Raw genomic sequence first — 25701 nt, forward strand, 5'->3', positions numbered from 1 at the left:
TTCCAGTTTTTGCTACTTTACATACACTAACAGAAAATTAACCATAAGGGCTCAAGTAAAATGAATGATATTCAGAACGTTTGTTCATCTCTATCATTTACTGACTTAATATACGGGTGTTTGTAAACTGTTTAGAAAAAAAAAATTGAAGGAGTGATAGAGTGTCTATCAGATGAACAATATCTACAGTGGAACCTATGGTTTCAATCCACCCAGAGTGTCGGCACTTGTCCTCACTTTTGATGTCATTCCTGCTCTACCAAAGTATCACACCTCCAGAACATAATTGTCAATCATTCGCCATATTAAAATTTCTAAAGAGAAGAAGCAGCATCAACAGATATCCCGGATGGTGGATCAGACATGGTGGACCTGTGGTGGTGGTCCTTCACTTTCACTAGACCGGACTCCACCAGACTTGTTGGCGGAAATTAAAGCAGTGGTATACAAGACACCTGTAGACTTTGCAGAAGATCTTGTTGCAAGAATTTTTGTTGCAGCCAACAAGATCAATACCACACCAGGATCTATAAGAGAATCCACCAGTTTTTCATTCACCATTGGGAACTGTGCAATGACACCCTTGGGTGCCATGTATGTTACTTTGAGCATCTCTTTTGGGTCTTTCGCTGATTTGCATGGGATTGTGCCACATATGATTTCATTGTTTTTTTTTCTTTTATTGAAACTTGAACATGGTCAATTTACTGTATGCTTTTCAGGCACAGTGGATTATAAACATAGGTTCTATTCTGAATATTGTTGGTCTTGATGGGTACTATCACTCTAAATTGTTTACAAACACCCTGTATGTTGTAGTTCATATAGTGCTGTACACACATTACTTTTGTTTGAGGGAAAAATAACAATGGTAGTTCTCCCAACCTTGAATGCAGGCTTTCACATATACCATGCAGGTATTGATCTGCTTTCCCATAAAGGATTCCCTGACTGATATCCAGATGTTAAATTGACTGCTTTTATTTGCTGACTGCTTATAAGCCTAGAGGTGATGCCCAAGAAAATGCCTGACAAGTTAAATGTATGAAAAATAAGGTGATGCGACAAAATCAGCTAGCTGTGCATAACAATTTTACACTCATGAGATGTGATTTATTGCCTCCTGTTTTCATCGGACGAAAAAATAATTACTGATTCATGTCTACTAATTTTTTGCACCCGAGAAATCATAAACGTTGATTCATGTCCCCTGACTTCAATGATTTTCAAGTAGAGGCAGATTTACATCTCTTGCTGATATTGTGTTAATAAGTTTGAAGACTGGTGGGTTGACTTGGTTTTGTGCAACAAAAGTATATTTTATTGGCTATAATTTTGTAAAGAGATTTACAGTCATGAAATTTTACTATGTGTTATTGCTGTCATACTAACATTGTTTCACTTGAGATTAATAACTTTTTTGTGTGTTTTCATTTCTGTTGCAGTCACAATGTTCATCACAAGAGAAGCTACACTTGCTCACACACTGTAACACAGAGGATATCCAAGCTTTACACCATCATTTCAGCAGCAATGAGAGCAATCCAGGTTTGGAGGAGGATGGGCGTCATTCGCCTGTTGTTAGACCAAGGTCCAGGAGTCTAAGGTGATTGCAGATCAGTCAGTGTGTTCTGATGCTGTTTATTGACAAGTTCTATTTTGGTGCTATCTCTGAAAATGCTAATTTATTTTTTCAAAGTTTCTTTGATTTAGAATTTAGAAATCAGTGATAGTTTTTTTTTAACATTGCATCCAGCTGATCTTGTAGAGAATATTAGAATGCTTCTAGCTGATCTTGTAGAAAAAACTGGAGTGCTTTCAGCTACTTCAAATCAACAGCATTAATATCCCCATTGCAATATAAGCATGAGAAATCTATACAAAATTCGGCTTTTTGTGGAAGATAATCTGGCTTGTAGAATATCATGTTTTTATTCCAAAAAAAGGTTTTAAAGTTTATCGAAGGAAATTTAATAAGTTTAGTTATGTTCTTTTGTACGGCTATTTTAATTTTTTAAGTTGTAGAGAATCATAGTATTAATCACCAGCTTTGAAATTTGATGCATACAGGGAGAAAGAAAGATCAAAACATGTTAGAATTACATCCTTAAATATTTATTTTAATATATCAGTTCCCTAATTTCCTGCTGATTATGCAACCACAACGGAATTTAATAGTTTTGTTGTGGCACATACTAAATTTCATTACTTTGAGAAAAGAGGCACTCTATAATCTGCAGTGGAATATAATCTGCTCATCTCAATGCCTAAGTTATCCGCACAACCAATTATGAAATAAGCTATTTTTCATAATTACTGATTTACTGGACTGATTAACAAAATCGAAATTTTGAACCGTAATATTTTTCTTGTGTTGTTAACTGTTTCTTTTGGAAGTATTTAGTATTTTTGGAAGTCAACTATTTATTAATTCAGTAGGGAGAGCTTAATATGGGAGCTCATGTTTCAATATAAACTTTTATGCATTTAAGAAAGGAATAGTGCAGTGTACTCTGTTTGATGTGATCACATTGGGAATTAAGGTTTTTGATTACTATAAACCACTGATAACTAATTGAGAGGAAAAAAATGAACAAAAAAGTAGGTTCCTTTTTCCTCATTATTTACTTAAATTTTGCAGAATATTAAATTTATTACATCAATGTTATGAATAGCTGGAATTTGTAAATCTATGAGCCAACATTTAGAACCAACAAATCTATGAACCAACATTTTCAAATCAATTTTTTTTTTATTAATACAGAGCACAACTCAGGTCTATCGCCATAGGCAATTTACTACCTAGCGAGTTGTGCCGGAATTGTAAGTGTGTGTACCTAACAGTCTGAGTGAGTATCTAGTGTTGTGGAATGATTTTTCAGTGCTGCCATCTATATCTCAGAAGTGATGTGAGTGATGTGTAGTGACTGTATATTTGTACTGTTTGTAGGCCTGTTGCTCTCTGTGGCAAGACTTTTTAACGGGGAGATGGACTCGCATTTGCGCCTAAAAGTTGGGAACCACAGAAAACCAACTTCAGCCGACCACCACTGTGGGGCTCGAACCCGGGTCCCCGCGATGGGAGTCTGTCACTATGACCACTTGACCACCACAGCGGCTTTCAAATCAATTAAAACCAAATTAACTACTTTAAGTTTAACATTCTTTTTTAATTAGCAATTATTAGTGATGTCCCATTTTTGCCTGGAAGAAACATGGCCACCATAAACACAAACTATGGTGCTCAGGAAATCATCCATAAGTGCTTGATGCTTATATCAGATTTTGTAGTCACAATATATTGATTGATTCTTTCATAAAACACAACATTCCAGCTGCATCTTAAGGATTGGCAATATGCTTTTTTGATGTTCAGCATGTGTCAGAGTTGCTGTATGGTGCGCTTTTGATCATGAGCATAAACAGTGCTCATGACTTTGGCTCACAGCTAAAAGTGTATGTCACTGTTATTAGATTCTATTTCTTCTGGAACTTCAATACAAGTGATGTTTAGTCTCAGTTTTGAAGATCTAGATTGAACCTTGTATGAAAACAAAAACAAACCGCAGTTCATTTTCACATATTGTGTGACTGCATATATTTTTTATGAGATGGTATAGCAGTTTTATTAAATTTTTAGTTTTCTGAAAAAAGTACTAACAATATCAGAATATTGATAATATATCTATAATTCCAATAAGCAGCGTCTGTTATATTCACCGAAAAATAAACCTGTCAATAATGTAAAATTGTTTTGTGAGTGTTTTTATGATGGATAGTATGTTGTAATTTGACGTACAAATACATGGCTATGATGAAGTTATTTTTTTTATTTAATGGTAACAAAGGTTATGATATCGCTTACTGCTGATAATTTGCATATGTCATTTCAATTTCACTCTTTGCAATTTTTCAAAGCTAGTTTTAAGCAGTAAGCATAGTGCTATATTTTTTGTTTACACATTAGTGAGTTTTGAATTTTTCATGCAATGCATTAAAATTTTTCTTGCAAATGTTTTATTTACTTAAGTATCTAATCTTTTCTATTGTTTTTTTTCCTTATTCGATGAAATGGGCTATAGCCTGGCGTGGTTGTGTCTTGCACCTTTAGAGTAAGGGTCACTTCCTATTTTTTTTTATGTATACCTGATTTTTGTGCAGTTTTTTATTATTTGCTGTCAGCAAAAACATTTATTTTGTAGCCTTACACTGTCCTACCCACCCAACCCACTGCTTTTTAGTGCTTTTGCATTCCTGAGAGTAGGCGTTTTTATCACAGCCTTGCTAAACTATATGCATGGCAGAAAATTTAAAATAAAAAAAATTGCATGTATTATTTACCTTTGGGGAGAATTTCGGTTTTCAAATTTTTTTTGCTTTTTACAAAATAGGTTACTAGGAGATAATTTGGTCGCATATTTACATTAATATTAGCTATGTGTTGGTGGAAGAAAAGTTGTTAACTTCTTTATAGAGTAGTGAGAAAGGATCTTTGAGAAAAATATAATTATACATGGGACTGTTTTGATACACGTTATTCTGTATGCTATAATTATATGGTAGTACCTTGACGGTGAGTCTCTTCGCCCTTCCGAAGTCAGGAGTGAAAAATATTTATTAAAAAATTCAACTTTTGTATGGGTATTCAACTAACTAGTACGAAACATATAAAGATCAGGTATTTTGAACGACTTGTAGATGACAGCTTTACCGCATCGTATTGTATACAACTTTTAATCAAAGTTTGTTTATTGGTTAGAATACACTTTACTGAATGATGCTAACTAATTTAAATATTTTTTAATTGTGTGTAGTGAATTTAAGGATTACCATTATTTTATGTAAAAAAAAGTATGATTCAAATTATAAAATTTTCGAGATACGAGTAACTTTCAGGAGTGGTTTAATTTAGTGAGGTCAAAGTACAACTGCATATTATAATTAGTGAATAACATTATTGAAACTTCAAATGTGCAATAAATAACATGTAAAACTAAAAAATAAGATTTTTTACGACATATTTTTTTTTTTATACATGAAATATTTTCTTGTGATCAAGTCTTGGAAACAATTCTGTACTGAAAATATCAGAAGTTGTACGCCAGTCTCAGGTTAAAAAACAAATCTAAGTACAGGGTCATTATAATTGAAGTCCTGCTTTCAAAACTCTGTAAACTAAGAACCACTGGTCAGAATGACTTTAAAATTTTAGATTGATACTCTTGAAGCAATGGAAGTATGTTTGATGAAGGAAAAAAAACCCCCAAATATTCAACAATTGGTGGGGCTGTACTCCTAAAAGGGGGGAGGGGCAAGTGTGGTATTATCCTGTCATTTCCTTGAAATGTTTCTTTAGCAGCTGCTTCGCTGGTATTACAATGCTGCATCATGATAAAAATTGTTCTATTCACACACTGACATTGTTGAATTGCCAAAAGGTGATTGCATAAAAGAGGTTTGTATTGCTGACCAGTGACTGTACAGGTAACAGGATCAGCAGAACACATCTCTCCCCCCCCCCTTTTTTTTTTAAAGAATGGACCAACAATAATATGATTTTTGTGGAATGAAGAGGTGGTTGCAATGGGGGGGGGATGACAACAGATTCTCGTTTTCCCATGTTTTGCGTCACCCTGCAGATAGAAATGGACTTCACCTGTCCACAAAATATGCCCTGTGTGTTCTGGGAGCAAATTTATGTTGTGTTTATCGAGTACAGTGTCAGTTAACGTTTGGAATTTGTCAAGTCATGGTCTATAATAATTTCATTGTGCTTAAGTGATTTTTCTAAAAAATTGTTTGAAAATGATTTTTTCTAAATTTATTATTGACAGAGTAACTCTGTTTTGATAAAAAAAACAATTTATCTCAATTTTTTTATAAACACGACACATGAAATATACATTTGAGACAAGTATATATCGAAGAAAAGACAAAAAATTCCCAAAATGACAAACATGACGATGATACAGACACTATATAACCTCAAGGGACTAAATGTCTTTCCAGTGGGTTAATATACATTAAATGTGCGAGATATCTTGAAAGTATAACATGATTTTGTTGTATAGAATATTAAACAAATTTAATAAGCTCTTACCAGTATGAAATACTGTTTCTTATACTCTATTAAAGAGTACACCTTGTACTACTCGTGGGAAAAATACCTGAAATTATAGTTCCTGCTAATTTTCACTTATGAATTTTCCAGCCCATTACGCTCTCCTGGTATTGATCATGATGTAGTTGTGATGAATAATATTTATAAAGAAAGGTTCCCCAAGGTAAGTATCCCAGTACTTTTTTGCGTTATATTGTTATTTAGTGATTCATAATTTAATTTTTTCATTAGTTAAACCTTATCTGGTTCGTTTATCATGTGTTTTTCCTGAAAAGGCAAAAAAATGTAATAGCATTTATTGAATTTTATTTATGAAAATTGAATGGATGAAAAAAAGATTAGCAAAAGAAGCATGGTTGCTTCTAATGTGTTATCAGCTTTTAATATTTTCTTATCAATAAATATTTCTCAGACACATTGATACTCTAAATCTCAACTTTTAAATTTTCAATATTGTCAAGGCTACCCAGCAAATGGAAGAAAAACTTCAACAGTTTGTGAATGAGCATAAAGAATATGACTCCTCTGGATCGATTGATGCTGTAGCAAGATTTGTTCACCGCCAAGTGGTACAGATGGCTGAAGACTGTCTTTTTCAGTCACAGTACAAGCAAATAACTTCCCATTATTTTATTGAGATGTCAGAGAACCTTGAAAAGCTCTTAGCTGAGGTGACTAATTTTTCAATAATAACAAATGTAAATGTTTAAAAAGAAATACGATAAACATGTTGGGGTAAATCGAGAAGCTATCCATACTTAGAATTAGACAACCATAAGTATTCCTTATGGGCATTGTATAATATTTCATCATGTATATATATTGTTCGTAATTGCATTTTTAATTGGGTTGCTGTATTTTTGAAATATACGACATCCATATTTGTTATGGGCATCATTTTCTCAGCCACCTCGTTGGACATTTTGCCTGTTGTGGCTTTGTATTTGTAATATAAAATATATTTGACTTAAAACACTCACTGAAGTCTTAACCCGGCAGTGCTTGCGCTGCATATTGTTCCATTAATGGTCTCATGCCGTCTCACAGATGCCAAGTGTATTTTTGCACTAGTAATGTATATAATATATATTTAGATCATTCAATTCAAATTTATAACTCAACAGATTAACTAAGTAAACTTCAAACAATAGTATAACTTCTAAGTAATTTATATATATTTAATTGTAAATACAAATCACAAAACTTCAGTTTACAGTATGACACATTCTTTACTTTATTCAACATACGCAAACACAAGTTAAAAAAATTTACTATTAAATAGATGAAAGATTTAATTTTAGATTTAGATTAGTTTAATTAGATAAAATTAAATGCAATAATTATTTTATACATTATACAGGTTTGAGGAAAGTCTAAAATAATTCATCTTCCATTAGCATAGAAAATACTTTTTACCCAGTCACGTTTGTTTTCCAGAATGAATGTTTTCTGTGATGTCATGTCATGTTGGATCTAAAAATAAGAAAATAACTATTAAGACCAGCGTGCTGTTGCCAATAAAAATTTAAAATATTAGATGAAATAATTTTTTTATTACTTACCTTCAGAATCGAATAAGGTCATGCGGTGGCTCCTAAGGTCGTTGGATTCGAAAAATTTAAGAGGTAGGATGAGCTCTCCATAAGGTGCAATAAATGCATCCTACATAGTTCACTTGGTTTCCCTATTTTATACATGCAATTGATAGCCTAAATTTGTGGCTACAATTGAAATAGCGTGGTTTCAAGCATAGGTGAGGGTAGTCTCATGTGGCGTCAGTGCATAGTCCTGTTGAAAAAAACAGAATCCTGATAATTGTAACAAATTGAAGTTCAGTAATTTGATATTACAAATAGAAGTGAAGTTAAACGAAAGTATCTACAAAATGACTGCAATCAAAATTCCTGGTAAAATGTAGAATACATAACTGGAACATGCATGGAAACATTTCAAAAACATTTCAGTGAGTCAACAGTCATATCTTCTGTCTAAAAAGCGAAAAAGTAATTTGCAGCATTACAATTCCATCCATTGCCAATCATGTAAATAACTGCAGTGTTCCTGAGTCTGTTGAAACATAAAACTCTTTATATTTCGTTTATTACATTTATTGGAAGTTCTCCGGTTGAGCTTTAAGCGTGGAAACCCCCCCAAAAAAATTTCTTTACTAGTTTTTCTGAAAACCTAAAAAAAAAAAAAAAAAATGAATGCATGCGAAAATTTGAATGCATGTAAGTTTTTAATGAAAATTCTGAATTTATGTCAAGGACAAACTAATCAATAAGTATCTTGATTATAAATATCTTTTTTAGATGGCAGATTCCAATTGCTATCTGGCAGTCTAGTGGCTAGGGTGCTAGCCTCTGACTGTACAGGCCTGGGTTCGAATCTTGGTTCGGGTATGGATGTCTACTAACACTAACAAATTCCCTGGACTGATCATGCTGATCCCTTGGGAACAGGGCTGCAACTGGGGGGGGGGGGTCTTGTACCCCGGGCGCCGGACAGAATAGGGCGCAGAATGCACCCTTTAACTGTTGCTTCTATATTACATGTGGGTACCAAAATGTGTTCTTGTCCCAGCTGAAAAAGTATCTAGTTGTGGGAATGCGTGGGGATCATGTTATTTAAAAAAAATTTAGGCTGCCCCTTATGTATGAAGGCTAGACAAAGCAGTAGGTTGATTTAAAAAAAAAGAAAACCACATTTCCATGTTATCTAGAACAATATGTTATTGTGAGCTTACTTATCATACCCATGTTTTAACTGGTTTAATTTATTTTTTAAATGTACATTTATAGTGTCAAGAAAAGTCACCAGAAGCTGCTCAGTATCTGAAAATCTTGATCAGGAAGTTGTTGGTTATAATTTCTCGACCTGCTCGCCTTCTTGAATGCTTGGTAATTTTTTTTTTCCTGCCTTATTGAAAAATATAACACCTGAGTATGCAGCACAAACCAAAACGTTATTTAAGAAAGCTGCTCAGTAATTTTCAATTTAATGATTATTAAATTACATATCCATGAGTTTTTGCATATCATTTCAGGAATTTGATCCAGAGGAGTTCTACAAAATTTTGGAGGCAGCCGAAGGACAGGCTAAAGTACAACAAGGTGTTACAGCAGATATCCCGCAGTATATTATCACCAAGTTGGGTTTAAATAGAGATCCTTTAGCAGGTATGCATTCGTATATCTTTTTTTTTGGTCATAAAGTATAATTGAATAACCAAAAGTGCTTTTAAGAATGCGAGAATCATAAAAAAAAATCAAATCTGTCAATAAAGAAACATACCAGGACTATTACTAATATTGAACCCCACATGCACCTTGACCATATTCCTTTGCGGAATTTCTAACGAATTGGTACATGTTGGAATGTGTGTGTGTGTGTGGTGAACCTGACATGAAGTTTGTTTCTGTGTAATGCTTGTTATGTGTAGTGCTTCCATCTGCCATCAATTTTTCTAACTATGAGTGAAATGTAATGATTGAATAATTGTATTGTTGTAGGCCTGTTACTCTCTGTGGTGAGACTTTTAAATGGGGAGATCGGCTGGCATTCGCGCCTCAAAGTTTGTGGTTATTGAAGAAGTGGTATTGGTGCCTAAAATTTTGTTTCTGTAGTTATTAATTACAGGCACAAAATGTTTGGAATTTATAGCAGCATATCTGACAACATGAAAGGGGATCGCTATATCCCTTGAAAACGTTTTAAAAAAAGCACTATTTTGGACCTTTTTCTCTGGGTAAAAATTTTTTGGTGCCTAGATTTTTTTGCAATTTGTCCAGCTCTGAAATATACCATATGAAAAACTCACACAGGTTGTTTGTTATATTACAGAAAAACATGAGAAATGTTTGCAGCAATAATGTTAATGTTAAAAATAGTTATCTTTTATAAAATACTTCATATTTTTTTTAAAAATTGAGATTTTCCAGTTACTGACTCTCAAGTCATGTACAACTTGGTTCAAGCAGACTGAAAATTAACCATCAATTCAGATCATTCTTTGGTTTATTTTGATATTGTCTGTGAATTTAAATAATCAAGCTGGATAGAATAATTATTCTTCAATATTTTGGTTTTATAAAATAAGTTATTTTTCCCTGTGAAGCTTTGTTAAATTTTGTTCGTTTGATGCTTTTTTTTCCCTGGTCAATTACATTTTTATATTGTTTGCAATTTTATGGAATTTGTATGGTTATTTATTTTTATTTGCCTCAAGACATACGCGTTATATAAAATGAGTTAATTTATTTTATTTTTCTTCAAGAACTTAGCAAAGACTTGTCTGCTGAGAGTGACTCATATGATCCATCAGATTCTTTTGAGGTTTGTGTTGGACTATATCATTTCTGAAGATTTTATAATTTTCATATTTAGATTATTTGGTGAATTCTTCTGTCATACCTTATATTGAATACCCTGCAGGCTAAAGAGTTGTTTCCAAAGTCGAAACCACCTCAAGAAAGTGATTTTGAGACAGTGAAGCTGATCAGTAATGGAGCCTATGGGTAAGAGTGGTTTCATCTAATTTTCAGTGTTTTGTAGAAAAATATATTTTATTAAAAAAAAACACCTCTGAGGTCATACATGTCTGTTTTCTTTTTAAATCTAAGTGCTGTACATTTGGTTCGCCATGTTAAGACTCGTATGCGATACGCCATGAAAAAGATCAACAAGCAGAATTTGGTACTAAGGAACCAAGTAGAGCAAGTCTATGCTGAAAGGGATATAATGAGCTTCACAGACAACCCATTTGTCGTCAGTATGCTTTGCAGTTTTGAAACAAAGGTGAGTGCATTTCTAACTGCATATTGTGAATTCATGTTTAAGAACAAAATAATTAATAGGTTCTTAAAACTAAATACTATCGTACTGACTTTTGAGTGAAACATATCCAATAAAAGTTCAAATACCACTGTAATTGTATTAAATGTAAACAGCTGTATTTTTCTATATTGATTGCAAGACTAAATATTTTATTTTCTTCTTGAAATGATCTCTAATAATTATTAATAATTACTAGAGATCATAATTATTAGAGAATGTAATAATTATGAATATAATATAATCATCTCATCTCTGAATAATCAAATTCATTGAATTATAATTCAGAGTTAAAATATCTGTAATGCATTTTCTAACTCTTTCACTCACAGAAACATCTCTGTATGGTTATGGAATATGTAGAAGGTGGAGACTGTGCAACTTTGCTGAAAAATATGGGTCCCTTGCCTGTAGACATGGCTAAATTCTATTTTGCCGAAACTGTTCTGGCAGTTGAGTACTTGCACAGCTATGGTATAGTTCATAGAGACTTAAAACCAGATAAGTAAGTTTGATCCTATATTTTGAGTGTAACATTTTTTAATGTAAACTTCGATATCTTGAAATCAATATTTTTTAATTAGAAATTGCATTATAGCATTAACATTATTTCAAGGTATCAAAAATTTAAGTTTGATACATGGGAATTGAACTGTATATTGGGAAAACTTTAAATGTTTCATAATGTACTCGTATATATATATATATAAGATAAAATTATTGCATACATTTTTTTTGTGACAAATGATTATTTTTTTAATTTCATTGAATTTTCTTTCCGTTATAATACTTTAAAATTATTTTCTAGCCTTCTTGTCACGTCTATGGGGCATATCAAATTGACAGATTTTGGTCTATCTAAAGTGGGGCTGATGAATTGTGAGTGAAGTCTTCCAAAGTTTACCATGCATATGTATCTAAATACCTGAACAAAATATTCAACTTTGGTGCTGATGGCTATTTGATGTGATAGTTAGTTTTTTTTCCCCAAACACCATTATGATTTTCTATTGCATGATTCCACCCTTATATAAAATTTTCTTGATTTTCCTGTGTAGTGGCAACAAATTTGTATGAAGGGTATCTAGATAGAGAAACAAAACAGTTCACAGACAAACAAGTCTATGGTACTCCAGAATATATAGCACCTGAAGTAATTCTTCGACAGGGATATGGTAAATTGTTTTTTTTATTTATCCATACATAATTTGATATAAATTTTCTTGATATTATGCTTTTTATTTTTTATGAGTTTTTGTGTAGAATTATATTTTCTCAAATTTTTCATCTTCTAGTGTAAATTTCATCTTTTCACTGGGCTTAAAGATTGGCTATGAATCTTCGTCTGTTTATATTTTTTCCTCTCTGCCCAGCCTATAATGGGATGTATGTGTACATGCATAAATCAGCTCACAAAGGCTATGTTCAGTCCTTATCAATAGTAATTGTTACTCTCATGCAGGTGTAATTTCTCTTTTGTGCTCATTAACCAGGAGCTGAGATTTTGTAATGAATCCGAGTGGGATCCCAGGTCAGCATGCTAATGGGCTAATATATGACTCGACAAATCCTAGGAGCCAAGTCACCATGACAACTAGGAAATCAGTTTTGTCACCTAAAATTTTCTATTTGTAATTGTTGACTCAAGAATCTAAGGAGGACACAAAATTTCTGATTTCATGGCAATGCATCTTTCTACATGGAGAGGGGTAATTAAGTCTAGCAAAAGTTGAATGAACATTATTCAGGACCAGTCTTCTTCAGACAAAACCATGCTTGTGACCTAAGAAATCTAGCTGCCTCTTATTTTTTTCCAATATGTCAAGTCTTTCTTGGTTTATAAACATTTATCCTTTAAAAATTTCACATGTAATGTCTCCAAAAATTGTCAGCATGTTGCGTTTTTCTGCTTGCTTTATTATTGTTGTTCTGCTTTATTGTATTCTCGGCAGGGCAAGGAATTTCCATTTCTCCATACAATTTACAAATAATATTTTTGTCAATCATATGTTTGATGTGATGTCATAAAAAATCATGCTCATTTTCCTAATTTAAGGTAAGCCTGTCGATTGGTGGTCTATGGGAGTAATACTATATGAGTTTCTTATTGGCTGTGTACCTTTCTTTGGTGAGACCCCAGAAGAACTTTTCGCTCATGTCATAAATGGTGAATAACTGTTCCATATTTTTATGTTGTGAATTTCTTTGTTGAGAAAACACTAAATATGAGTTGCTTGCATGTTTACCTTTGAGTTCACAAATTAGGGAATAAATGCGTGAATTCGGAACTTTTGTCATCAATTATGAAATTATTATTGTAACGTATAAACCATTTTTTAAAAAATCAAAATGGGAAACAATATTGTTTTTCATTGTAGCGTTGGAACATTTGAACTTCAATGCCAAAATTCTACATAAATAACTGAACATGCATAAAAGTAGACACACACTCACATGTGTACTACTGGGTTTCACTTTTCCAGAGCAATACTATTATCAAACAGGAACTGATCTTTATAATAGCATATGCTAGGTAGCACAGTAGTGCCATATATTACTGAGCCCAAAATGTGGAAGATGATTTGAGATGTTGTTTAAAAAAGTTTGTCTTGGTTTGAAGTGTTTTTGGTTCAGCATCTCTATTTCAATTTATTTTCTGCATGTGAATTGGTTGGTATACATATATACATGAACAATAATATATAGGGTGATTACTTAAGCACCTTGGCCACAAATTACTGGCAAACAATTGATCCTAAGGCATACTCATAATTAAAAAAAGTATTCAAATAACATGTAGACCTCAGATATGTCATTGATATTGCAAGGATTTGTGCAGTTATTGAAATAAAAAAAATTGACTTTTTTTAATTTGCTCATCCTGTCCTGAAAATCCGATTATTTTATTGCCCTGTCTCTCCTAGGGAGACGGGGAATCTGTTTTAAAGTGCGATATTTGCAGAGATATTCAAATTTGAAAATAATCTCAAAATGAGGAAAAGTACTGCATAAACCAATGAACAAGCTCATTATACTGCTCTTGCCCTTTTCAGTGAAGTTTTTAATTCAAATATCTCAACAAATATTGCACTTAGAAATAATTTTTTTGTTAGACTCGGGATAGAGACAGCATCAGCTTTCTAATTGGTTTTTTTTTCAGACACAAGACAGGATGACCAAATAAAAAGTTAATTTTTTCCATTTTGATAACTATGCAACCCCTTGCAATATGAATCTTAAATCCACACATTATTTGGATACTTCTTCTAATTGGAAATATGCCTCTAAGATCAACGGTTCACCAGTAATTTTTGACCAAGGGACTTGAGTAATCAACCTGTATATACAGTGAAACCTCCCATAGCGGACACCTCCCATTGACAGACTTTTTTAAATATTCTGATTGGCCTTAATTTATTGTACTATCCATTAATTAATAGACAGTCTTTAGCAGACAAAATTTTTATTCCCATGGGTATTCGTTATAAGAGGTTCTATTGTACATTAATAGCTGAAGCAATGCTAGTTGTTTTTACTGTTGCACAATCATCATTTACCTTACATTACCTATTTTTTCCTCAACCCAGTTATTTTGCTTATTCAAATTACACATTCCCAATGCAGAATGTTCCTGCAAAGAATTTTCAACAAAGTCATTATTAAGTTGATTTTATGCTTTTTTTGATCATTGATAAAAATATTTATTCCTTTAATACAACTTCGGGTAGCTCATAATTTTACAACTGTTGTTGCACACCAAAATCATTATCTTGTCCTATGAACTGTTTCTACATGAAGTATGATTCAAAACATAGTGAACTGTCCTTTGTTGTTTTTCATTAAAAAATTTAGCATCTTCGTACTACTTTACTGTACACCAACTCTAGTCATATATTGCCATACGGCAATTTCCAACTAGTGGAGCTGAGTGGAAATGAAGGCGCCATCTATTGGTGATTGCCCCAGGGTCAATAGGTAAAGATGCTACAACCCAGCATAACTACCCAGGATTCTGATCTGGCGAAATCGGTGCAATCTATACACAATAAGAGAGAGACAAATGATTTCAAAAGAATTTCTAGATTTTAACATAAGTAAATTTATTAATACTTTCAACAATTAAGTAGATTAACAATTAACAGAATTATCACAAAATTATTTCTCAAATTCATACCGTACACCAATGCAAGTCCGTTGTCTCATCAATCTAGTCTGACTGCAGGAGTTTGACGATCTTTCTCGAGTCACACGAGCCGTGACGTCATTGACCTTGACGGAAGGTCACGATCCGAGATGAAGCCTCACGTGGCGACAAGAGCTGCAAACTCAATGGCCGAGGTGATGATTGGAAGCAATGATCGATGCGGAACCATACGGCGGACGGATGAACGATGACAGGAACCGGGATGACAACGATTGACTAGAGAGGAGGCATGATGGATCCGGAACCAGCCGGTGATGTGCAAGCACCAGTGAGACAAACTATTTCATACTTCGGATGACTCACCCAAAGGCGACCACCTTCACTTAAACTGATGTATTCTGAGTTGAAAGCGAGGATGAATGCGAGCTAATGCGAAGTGACTCCGGATATTTATGCCTATAAAGGAAGTACGGAAGGATCCAACTCCTGGGACCGACCATCTCAGAAAAATACACATCAGAGCACAATCAATAGGAAAATACAACATCTAATTTACATAAATAAATGACAATAGATTTTTTTATAGGAACTTTCACAAAATAAAAATGGTAACAACAATTTAAAATGGCGATGTGATCAGGATCGCACATTTTTCTGGACTATGTGAGCAATGAAAATATCACAGATTAATTAAATCAACCGTGTACGGTTATAAAAGGTAAGAAAACATAAATTCTATTAAAAATTATACAATTACAACTGTATAAACATGTTTCAAATTTAAGAGATAGAGGCAGGTTTGGCAAATTCCCCAAAGGTTCCCGACTGTTGTTACAAAGAACTTTTTCTGTGTGTGTTCTTTTGCTGGATTCGAACCCATGAACCTTGACGGCAACCTTCATAGTAGAAGACAAGCATCTTACCTCTACGCCACTCGGGTGCTAGCATCTTCATACTGGGTTCCCACAACCTGAAAAGTCGGGGGAAAAAATTGTAAGGGATCAGACAGGAAAGTCTGGGAAATTCCGAAAACACTAGAATATTTCTTCAAGAGATTGTAAAACATTGTGGTTGGAAAAAAAAATATACACACACACACTTCTATTTATTTAGTTTCTTTTCCATATTTATAATACAGTCGGATCCCGTATTCACGGGGGTTACATTCCGGGGGTGACCACAAATAACCAAAACCATCAGTTTTTTGGTATATCTCATTTACTGAACATCATGAGAAAGAGCAGAGTGACGCAGAGGTAGAAGGGAATGTAAAAGAGGGTGCAGCAATTGTTAGTGATGTTTTCTGAAAGAACGTTATGATTTTTCTGTTTGCCGTGTTGCCTTTTTCATATCATCAATTATGTTGGAGTTTGTTGTCAAGACTTCCTCTAGCAATTTTTCTACATGGTGAAGAACGTACCATAGTGGAATCTATGATTTGAGCTTGCGAAGCTCTTCCGCTATGTTACTTGTGGTGAATTTGTCTTCTACTTCTTTATCTTGATCTTCATCATCTGGTATTGCTTCAGTTTCAGGACCAGTCAGCTGCATTAATTCTTTCTCGGTCAATCCAGTATCAAAAGAACTTTGAATATCATGTATTCACTCTCAAAGTACCTCCTGACTTCCGGAACGAAACACAGTTTAAACCAATCCAGGAAAAGTGTTTTTTCATAGTCCTATTTTTTTATTGTTCGTTCAAAATGCTGAGTGCTTTAGTTTATCCTTCCCTTCAATACTCATGGATTCCCAGATTTGAAAATGATGGTGGGCTTTATCATGTACCCATACGCATTTGCGCAAAACAACATAGTAAGTCTATCTCTACTTGGCATAAAACAGGAGCTCGTTTTTTTTTCTCTTGCTTAATTTCTTTGTGATATTTTCTTCCAAAATAGTGTAGTTTCATTAACATTAAACACCTGCTGAGGTGCATAACCCTTCTCATCAATAATTTTTTGCAAAGTCTTTGGAAATTTTCTAGCTGCCTCCTGGTCAGCAGAGGCTTGATCGCCAGTGATTTTTACATTGTGTGATCCGAATTGTTTCTTAAACCTATGGAACAACCTTTACTTGCATAAAATTCTGATGAAATAGACCTTTCACCAGCGCTTTCCTTATGGAAGAGTAATTTTTTTCGCCTTTTCTGTTATAATACCAATTTTTGTACCCATAAAAAACTGTATTTTCTGTACAAGAAACACATGGATCCCGTAGGTGCTGCAAAGTTTTTACTGTGACGGGTGCAGCTACAACTCAATGAATTTCAGAGATTCCTTTTTCTTGATATACCTCATCCTAGATTTGTTGATTCCGTAATGGCGGACCACAGCAGGTATTGCCTTTCGCCAAACAAAGTCAATATATCAAATTTTTCTTGTTAAGTTTTCACTTTTATTTACATTTTCACAGCATCAGCAGCATCAGAAGAACGAGCCATCCTAAACAAGCACAACTCAAATTTTGTAAATAAAACATGTGAACGACGATTACTGTGTGTTGTCAAAAAAAAAATTTCCAATAAAGGAAAAAAAAAACTGCGAATACTGGGGCCCCACTGTACTACGCTTTTTTTTTGCTGAGTGACATCCTTCACTTTCTCCCTCTTATTTCTTAGCCTTTCTGATTTTTTCATCCACTCTTGCTCACTTTATTAATAAAAGTTGAACACCAGATTTTAAATGATGGGGGAGGGGAGGAACAAAGATCACTGAATTCATTCAATACATTAATATCAAGTAATATGAAATAAGTTAATTTTTTTCTGAACTATCATTAGCTATGAAACATCAGTTTTTTCTGGATTTCGTGAAATATATCTTATTTGCAAGTTATTCGCTCCAGTTTTACTTAACCTCAGTTATACTTATAAGTTTTCTTCGTTCAATTGACTGAAATTGTTTTAAATTTTAGAATTTTTGCAACATTTTTTGCATACTAAAAAATCTCACTACTCAATCCAATCTTGTACACTTGATCAAGGAATAAAAAAAATACTGTGCAGCTCTATGTGCATCTCCAATTTAACTAATCAAATTGCATTAGAGTTTCTAATTTAGAAGTAATATATAGCTATATGAGAATGAATATGAAATCAAAATTGCTGTAAAGAGAAAAAAAAATGTGAAGCTTGACCTACTTGAATAAAGAAAAACAAATGAAATGAAACCCTAAGACACTAAGGAGCAGAGAAACAAACAAGGTTCAAGCCGGTAGCTTCAATCAATTCTTGAGTCCAGACATCTAAGAATTGCTCAGAATCAGTAACTCTTATTTTCTAGCATGCTGGCTAATGCTGTAATCCAAAAATTATAATCTCAAAATTAAACAGTTGAATGAAATCAATAGGATATCTGGATATTATGCCGAGGTAAACTTCCCAGTCAGAAAACAACACTTTTTTCCAAGTTCACTTCAGCATAAAATTCAGATACCTATTGATTTCATGGATCTTGGCCAAGCAAAAATCATTATCCATGTCTAATAAGTTGAATGTTTGAGTGCTATCATTCATTGTTTTTGATAAAAGAGGTAACATTTGCTCTGCCCTAATTAAATGTAAATCCTGATGGGCTGTTTTTATTTCTTTTTAAATAAGTAATTTTGCATAGCATGCAACTTTTGGGAGCAATAATATTGTATCAATTTAATGTCTTAGAAAATAGTCAGTTATTTGATAGTCAGGGAAATCATTCAGTCAAACGTTGTAGGAACCCTGTCATAAAAAAAATCAGGTCAGCACATTTCTACACAGTATTATTATTGCCAAACTGGAAGAAATACCAGAAGTTGCAAAAGTTTAACAGTGCTGATGATAATTTCAACTACTTTTGTTGAATTTTGCCAAGGTTGATCTAAGTTTCATTAAGGCTACTACTACTAAACCTCACATGCACCTTGTAAACATTTCTCTGAAGAACTTCCAAAGAATTGGTACAGGTCAGAATATATTGTGTACTTAATTGATTGTTTTCATTCATTGATTTTGGTAAAATAATTTGTTTTCTGCTTATTTCTTCAGTTAATAACTGATGAAAGTGCCATAAGGGTTCATAATATACGAACACGTTTTCATTTTCCAATGTTTTTTTGTTCAAGGTATTGAATAACAAAATTTAAATGGCATTTTATTTCATTCACCTCAATTGCAGGCAAAGTAGTATTTCCTATCTTGTTTTTTTCTTGTCCTCTGAAGATTTTGCTTCTTCAATTACACTTTCTCCTCCTTTCACCAAAATCTGGAAGCCAGCGTCTGCTTCAAGCCTAGCTTCCACATCCACAGAAACTGATTTCTCTTCTCTTCTCTGCCGAGTGTCACTGTAGTCTTCTGTCTCACAATTTCCTACTTCTGGAATTGTTTCTTCGTTATCCAAAAGCTGTTTCCATGCTCATGTTAATTGTTTAATTACTTTCACAGCATCAGCGAAGTTGTAAATTGTGGATCGGTTCTTGTATGACTAAATTTTAAAGAGCCTGTCCGTTCCTGTCTTTCATTAGCGGATGGCTCTTGAACCTCTAGGGTTTCACCAAGAAATTGCTTTTCACACAGCTGCTTTGTGGTGTAGATCACACCTTTGTTCATGACTGAAACACAGATGTTGTGTTAGGGGTGGCAGGAACATAAGCTTGATCTTATCTATACTGCAGAGTTTGCCTTTATCAGACGTGTTTGTGCATTATCAAAAGAACCGGGGCTTTTACTACTTCTGGAATTTTTAAAATGTTCAATCTGGTGTTTAATTGCTGGGACAGCCTTTGTATGAAAATCATTTATTTCAGTTGTGGACCATGTATGGTGAGAACTATGATGATGAATTTTTTTAAACTGCCTGTTATAAGTGACATTCATTATGATAGATCTGTTATAATGAGGTTTTACTGTATTCACTATGAAAATACAGTATTTATTTTTTTGTTAATGTAGATGAATTAGAATGGCCCGATCAGAATGACTATCCATTACCAGAAGATGCTAAAGATATAATACTACAGTTGCTGCAGCAGAACCCATTGGATCGATTGGGAACTAGTGGTGCGCATGAAGTTAGAGAACATTGCTTCTTTTTTGAAGTGGATTGGAATGCTCTTTTGAGACAGAAAGCAGAGTTCATACCAGATCTAGAAAATGAAGAAGATACCAGTTATTTTGACAGTAATTATTTTTAGAAATTCTGGATAAAGATATTCTTGAATAAATATGCAGTTGATTCTTGATATAACGACCAGTGTGGTAAGTCCCAAATGCTTTTATATAACAAATATTTCTGTATGATAAAATTCTTATATTTTATTTCTCGATTTTTCTAGCTCGAGCCGAAAGATATTGCCACGAGGTAGAGGATTCTGAGGATATGGAAGAGCAGGATGAAAATGCAGTTTTTAGTAGTTTCTCCTCATGTTCCCCTAGATTCAGAAAAGTTTATTCTCGAGTAGAAAAAGAATTAGAAGAGGAGCATATGCTACAGGTTAATATTTATGAAAAGTTTTTTTTTTAAAAAGAAGGAAAAGAAACTTATAAGTATAATGAAGTTACAAAGACATGTAATATGAATTGCCAGAAGATAAGCCCTTGTGTATGAACCACACCAAGAAAAATTTATCATGTAGGAAAAAATGTGTTGGGTTTTAAGCTGTGTATTTATATGGGTTGTTCTAATTATTTGAACAGCAGATATCTCTGCAACTGCTGACTTTGGGAACATTCAATTACAAAAAATTTTCAAATGATGTGCAGTTACTTGAAATCTTATTATTTGTTTGAAGGATCATATGCAAGAATATGAATTAACTTTTATACAGTCCCTTCATGTGCTAAAAAGTCCTAATTATTTAAATGTACATCTCACTCTGTAAAGTCACTGGCAAAAAGTTGCATTTTTTTTTAATGGAATATTTATCACTATATGAAATATATAAAATCACTGTTTTGGCAATTTACCACTGTGTTGGCAAGTTTTCATTGGTGCAAAGGCTACCATTTTTAGGGACTGTACATAAAGAGAATGAACTCAACCATTTCATTATTTTATTCACAATAAATAACAGTTACATTTTTGTGACAATTATTTTCACAATTACAGAATTTTCACAACTTTGAATTTGATTTACATTTCACAATATGTAAACCACAAACTTAACCAATGCTAAAAACCTGTCAAATATGCCACTTAATATTGCATTTAAAAATATTAAATTTATACATAAAAAAGGTAATTCAATTTTTTTTAATGTATATAAGCCCTTGTGAAGACATTTTGAGTAATGTCTTCACAGGTGAAGACAACTTTTTGTAGGTCAAAGTTTGTCTCTAAAGTCAACAGTTGCAGAGATATCCACTATACTAACAATTTGGGAGATCTGTGTATGGAGGGGGGTCAAAAGCCAATTAGTGTAAGTCAATGAACATTAAAAATGTTATAAAATGACCTTTATAATGGATCTGTTTATTCTGTGGTCAGTATAAGTGATACTATCCGCTGTTGCAATATGAAGATAGCAACTTGAGTGCTTTGTCAACTGTAAGTTTTAATAATGAAGACGCACTTGCAATGTGAAAGTCATTTTCAGAAAATTGACTTTCACTGTTTTTCTTTTGAGCCCTCTATATGTCACACTGAATTCTTTTGATATGAAAAATATAACACCTAATTAATTAACACCTGATATATCTTATGCATACTTAGTATTATCGCAGTATGAATCAAAGATAATTTTATTGTTATCTCATTTGAAGTGATAATTTTTTTTAGCATTCCCGAGATGAAATAAGGAAATCGTATAATAGATCTGATTCTAACAATTCAGATCATTCTGAAAGTCCTAATTCACAAATGGGAAGTCTTGCTGAAACTCCTGAAGATGGATCATCACGAGACTTATTCTTATCATTCAATATGTGAGTAGGTCATGTGATGCAATACTGCGATTGCAGCATGTTGTAAATTTGATTTGAGCATTATGACTGTGTTTTTTTTGGGCAAGTGTTTCTATTCCTGCATTTGCTATATTTCTTAAATTTTTTTTTGGTTTTAATACGTTTTAAACAGGAGCGGAAAATCAACTTCGGCAAACAGCAGTTTCGAAGGAGAAGTTGATAAGCCTTTTGCTTGTATCATTAGAAAGTCCCATCATGGACCTAAAGATATGTTGCCAAGATTTTCTATCAGTGCAGACTGTGACAAAACGGAGGAGTTCAAGGAATTGTCCCCCGTAGAAGAAACTGATGCAAAAACAAGCCCAAAATCAGCAAAACACAGCTCACCCATACCAGTAGTTAGCGGGCGCATATCTATTCCTCCAGTTTCACCCATCACCAAGCATACAGCAAGATCAGTGATCAAGTCTGCATCGGTGTCTGGTTTGTCCCTTATTATCCCAGCAGGTGAGAGTTGTTTTGCATTGCAGATTAATCATATAATGTTTTCATATCATAACATATTTGCTTATATCAGTTTAAATTGTATACAATCTTGGTTTTTGATTTGTGATATTTTAAACTTTTATGTCATTGTGATCTTTTAAACTTTTATGTCGTTGTGATCTTTTAAACTTTTATGTCGTTGTGATCTTTTAAACTTTTATGTCGTTGTGATCTTTTAAACTTTTATGTCGTTGTGATCTTTTATGTCGTTGTGATCTTTTAAACTTTTATGTCGTTGTGATCTTTTAAACTTTTATGTCGTTGTGATCTTTTAAACTTTTATGTCGTTGTGATCTTTTAAACTTTTATGTCGTTGTGATCTTTTAAACTTTTATGTCGTTGTGATCTTTTAAACTTTTATGTCGTTGTGATCTTTTAAACTTTTATGTCGTTGTGATCTTTTAAACTTTTATGTCGTTGTGATCTTTTAAACTTTTATGTCGTTGTGATCTTTTAAACTTTTATATCGTTTGGATACTTTTAAACATTAACTGCTTTTGCAGACTATGCCATGCTTTCATACACATTGCAATGACTAAATGAGTTGAATTTTGTTAAGAGAAATTTGATAAAATTGATTCAAGATTTTCTGATTCCATATTCTTTATACAATATTCAGCTAGATAATCTCAGAAAATAATAGAGTGCTAGAAAAATTCTAAAAACATTAAGGTTAACTGTACAGTGTGGAGAAATGAAGAAAATCTTTTTTGATAAAAGCTGATTTTCTGACTAATCACATTTATTGAGACATGCAGAGGCCATCAGTGTTTCCACTTTCTCAGAAGCCTGAAAATCGCAATGATCCCAACATTACATTGGCAAAATGTGGTATAAAAATGAAAGGAAATATATCCGATGTAATAGAAAAATCCATAATATATGCATTTACTTCGAGTGAAGAAATTTTTTTAAAAATCCCTCTTGTTTGAGAGAGAGAAAAAAAAATCTTGAAGGAATAGTCCAGATTATGTATCCAACTTGATTGAAGTTCTACTGTAATTGGTAACTGTAATTCGTTTAGATATTTCAGGTCCACCAAGTATGCCATATTACTATTCTGGAAGATCCCATATTAGACAATAAACATAAATTGATTTACATTATCTTCAAAGAACAATTCTATGAAAATATAGATTCTTCTTAATCATAACAGTTAATCAATCCTGTGATATAACTTAATATATAATTTTTAAATTATGCAAACTATCTTCATTCCTGATTTTAATAAAGATTATAAATTAAATTAAGCTTCATTGAAAAAACAGAAAAGCATGACTTTTTTCCCTCAAAAAAGTCGAGAAGGGCAAAATTACTGGAAAATAGTTGTCTAGGATCACTGATACTTCTGGAAACAACTTTTAACAAGTGGTTGTTTTACACAATATATTGTTTTTTTGTTCCTTAGATGATTATGGACCTCCGCCAATAGGATCCCCTGGGGGATCTAGTACTAGCTCTAGAGACGCTTCGCCTAGTAGAGAACTGAGCCCTCTAGTCGCTCAGTTGAAACCTCCAATAATTGTTCGAAAAGGTCCGAGAGGTTTTGGATTTACTGTGAGAGCCATACGGGTGTATTATGGAGATTCTGATGTGTACACCATGCATCATCTAGTTATGGTAAAATATATTTTGTATGATAAGGCAAAAAAGTACGAGCACTATAATTTCCTGCACATAATTTCATGTATGCAAATTTTGCTACTCATAATTCAGCACATGTAAATTTATTATAGCTATTTGCATTGCTACTAATGAAATATTAAGGAATGAGAAATTTTTTGTTTGCCATGTTTAATTAAATGAACGTTGATCTATTTTCTCCATCTGATATTTTTGAAAAATAATTTTTTTTGTGGTGATTATTTTTGAAAATTTCTAATTCAACCTCTCAGAAAAGAAATCAGCAAATAACCAACAACAATCTAAAATCCACACTTGGAAACTCAGATGTATTTTTAATATATAATCCATGAATTCATTGGCAGGAAATAATAGTACTACTTTAGTCCATTCAAGGTCAAGTTATACAATATTATTTTTAACTTAGTTGTAAGTTGTTACCACAATCTTTTTTTTTTATGGACAGTGTATTTATATAGTATTAATTATTAGATTTTTCTTTCCTAATATATGCTTTTATTATTGGGTTGCTTTATTTTGGTTATAGTTGACATCTATATTTTTTATTGGCATCTTTTTTTTCCAGCCACCTTGTTGGGCGATTTGCCTGTTGTGGCCTTTGTGTTTATATAAAAAATATCTACTATTTGTAATATTTATGCATGCGAAACAAGTGGTGATCCAGTCTATATTCACACAAAATAAATGTGCACTGGCAAAATAACCTGCTGAATTATTGCTTTAGAATTCAGAAGACAGATTTTCAATGCTACTTGAATAATCATAACTCACATTTCTCAGAAAAAAACATTCGCTAGTTACACAGAACATTCTGGCATGTACCAATTTGTTAAAACTTCTTTAGAGGAATGTTTACAAGGTGCATGAATGGTTTCTCAGTAGCAGTATGGCCGTATATGGTATATTGGTGGCCTATGTTGTACCACCAATATATTATATGTTCATGAATATGATTTATCGGTGGTGTCAAAAAATACCTTTTAAAAACTTTACCTGACCATGTTTTTATCAGAATCTTAGGAAATCAATGTTGCGGACAACACACAGAGGCTAAAGGCATGAAAAAATAGAGAAACTTTGGAAATCAACCTCTTTTTTTTGTATTATCAGGATCCATGTATGAGAAAAAAAAAAAAAAGAGAGACATTTCGTTTTGTTACCTAAAAAAGGGGGTCAATTGTAGGACAAATTTCCAAGTAAGGTTGGCAGGTCTGCATAAGTCCTCTTCTTTCATTGTCATCTCCATTTTCCTCAACAGGAGAAAGAGACTTTTTTTCCTGGTCATTTGGGGGAAAAAAGTTTTCCCTAGGAAACAATCTGATTAACGGAGAGTTCCTGATAAGAAAGGTTGAATAATCTAAGTGTTCCTGTACAGGGGGATTCCATAATTTCCCATTGCTGCATTTTACGGGCAAACCGTTGATTCTGGAGGAATATTTCCGATTAGAAAATCTACCCAAATAAAATGTGTGGAATTCTCTAATACATCATTTATGTTGCCGGGGGTTGTATAGTTATTAAAATTTGAAAAAAAACTTT

The 25701-nt window shown here is 33.0% G+C and overlaps 1 protein-coding gene across 2 annotated transcripts in view; it reads left to right on the forward strand.

Annotated features, from left to right (window-relative positions):
- The window catches only part of dop (microtubule-associated serine/threonine (MAST) protein kinase dop), a 57529-nt gene that overhangs the window by 15081 nt on the left and 16747 nt on the right, over positions 1-25701 (forward strand). Inside the window, exons 9-26 of one of the 2 annotated variants that reach the window (XM_089250991.1) lie at positions 1446-1606; positions 4083-4112; positions 6212-6284; positions 6583-6792; positions 8923-9021; positions 9168-9300; positions 10398-10456; positions 10556-10638; positions 10744-10918; positions 11287-11459; positions 11763-11833; positions 12013-12129; positions 13011-13121; positions 20023-20250; positions 20406-20563; positions 21848-21993; positions 22145-22479; positions 23927-24138. In XM_089250991.1, coding sequence (XP_089107117.1) covers positions 1446-1606; positions 4083-4112; positions 6212-6284; positions 6583-6792; positions 8923-9021; positions 9168-9300; positions 10398-10456; positions 10556-10638; positions 10744-10918; positions 11287-11459; positions 11763-11833; positions 12013-12129; positions 13011-13121; positions 20023-20250; positions 20406-20563; positions 21848-21993; positions 22145-22479; positions 23927-24138 — 2574 coding nt within the window. The remainder of the gene's footprint in view (positions 1-1445; positions 1607-4082; positions 4113-6211; positions 6285-6582; positions 6793-8922; positions 9022-9167; positions 9301-10397; positions 10457-10555; positions 10639-10743; positions 10919-11286; positions 11460-11762; positions 11834-12012; positions 12130-13010; positions 13122-20022; positions 20251-20405; positions 20564-21847; positions 21994-22144; positions 22480-23926; positions 24139-25701) is intronic. The other variant, XM_089250992.1, reaches the window with a different exon arrangement.

Source organism: Pholcus phalangioides, unplaced genomic scaffold (genome assembly GCF_987345545.1).
Source record: "Pholcus phalangioides strain wild (caught in Gottingen) unplaced genomic scaffold, Ppha-v1.0 ptg000024l_1, whole genome shotgun sequence".
Classification (NCBI taxonomy): domain Eukaryota; kingdom Metazoa; phylum Arthropoda; class Arachnida; order Araneae; family Pholcidae; genus Pholcus; species Pholcus phalangioides.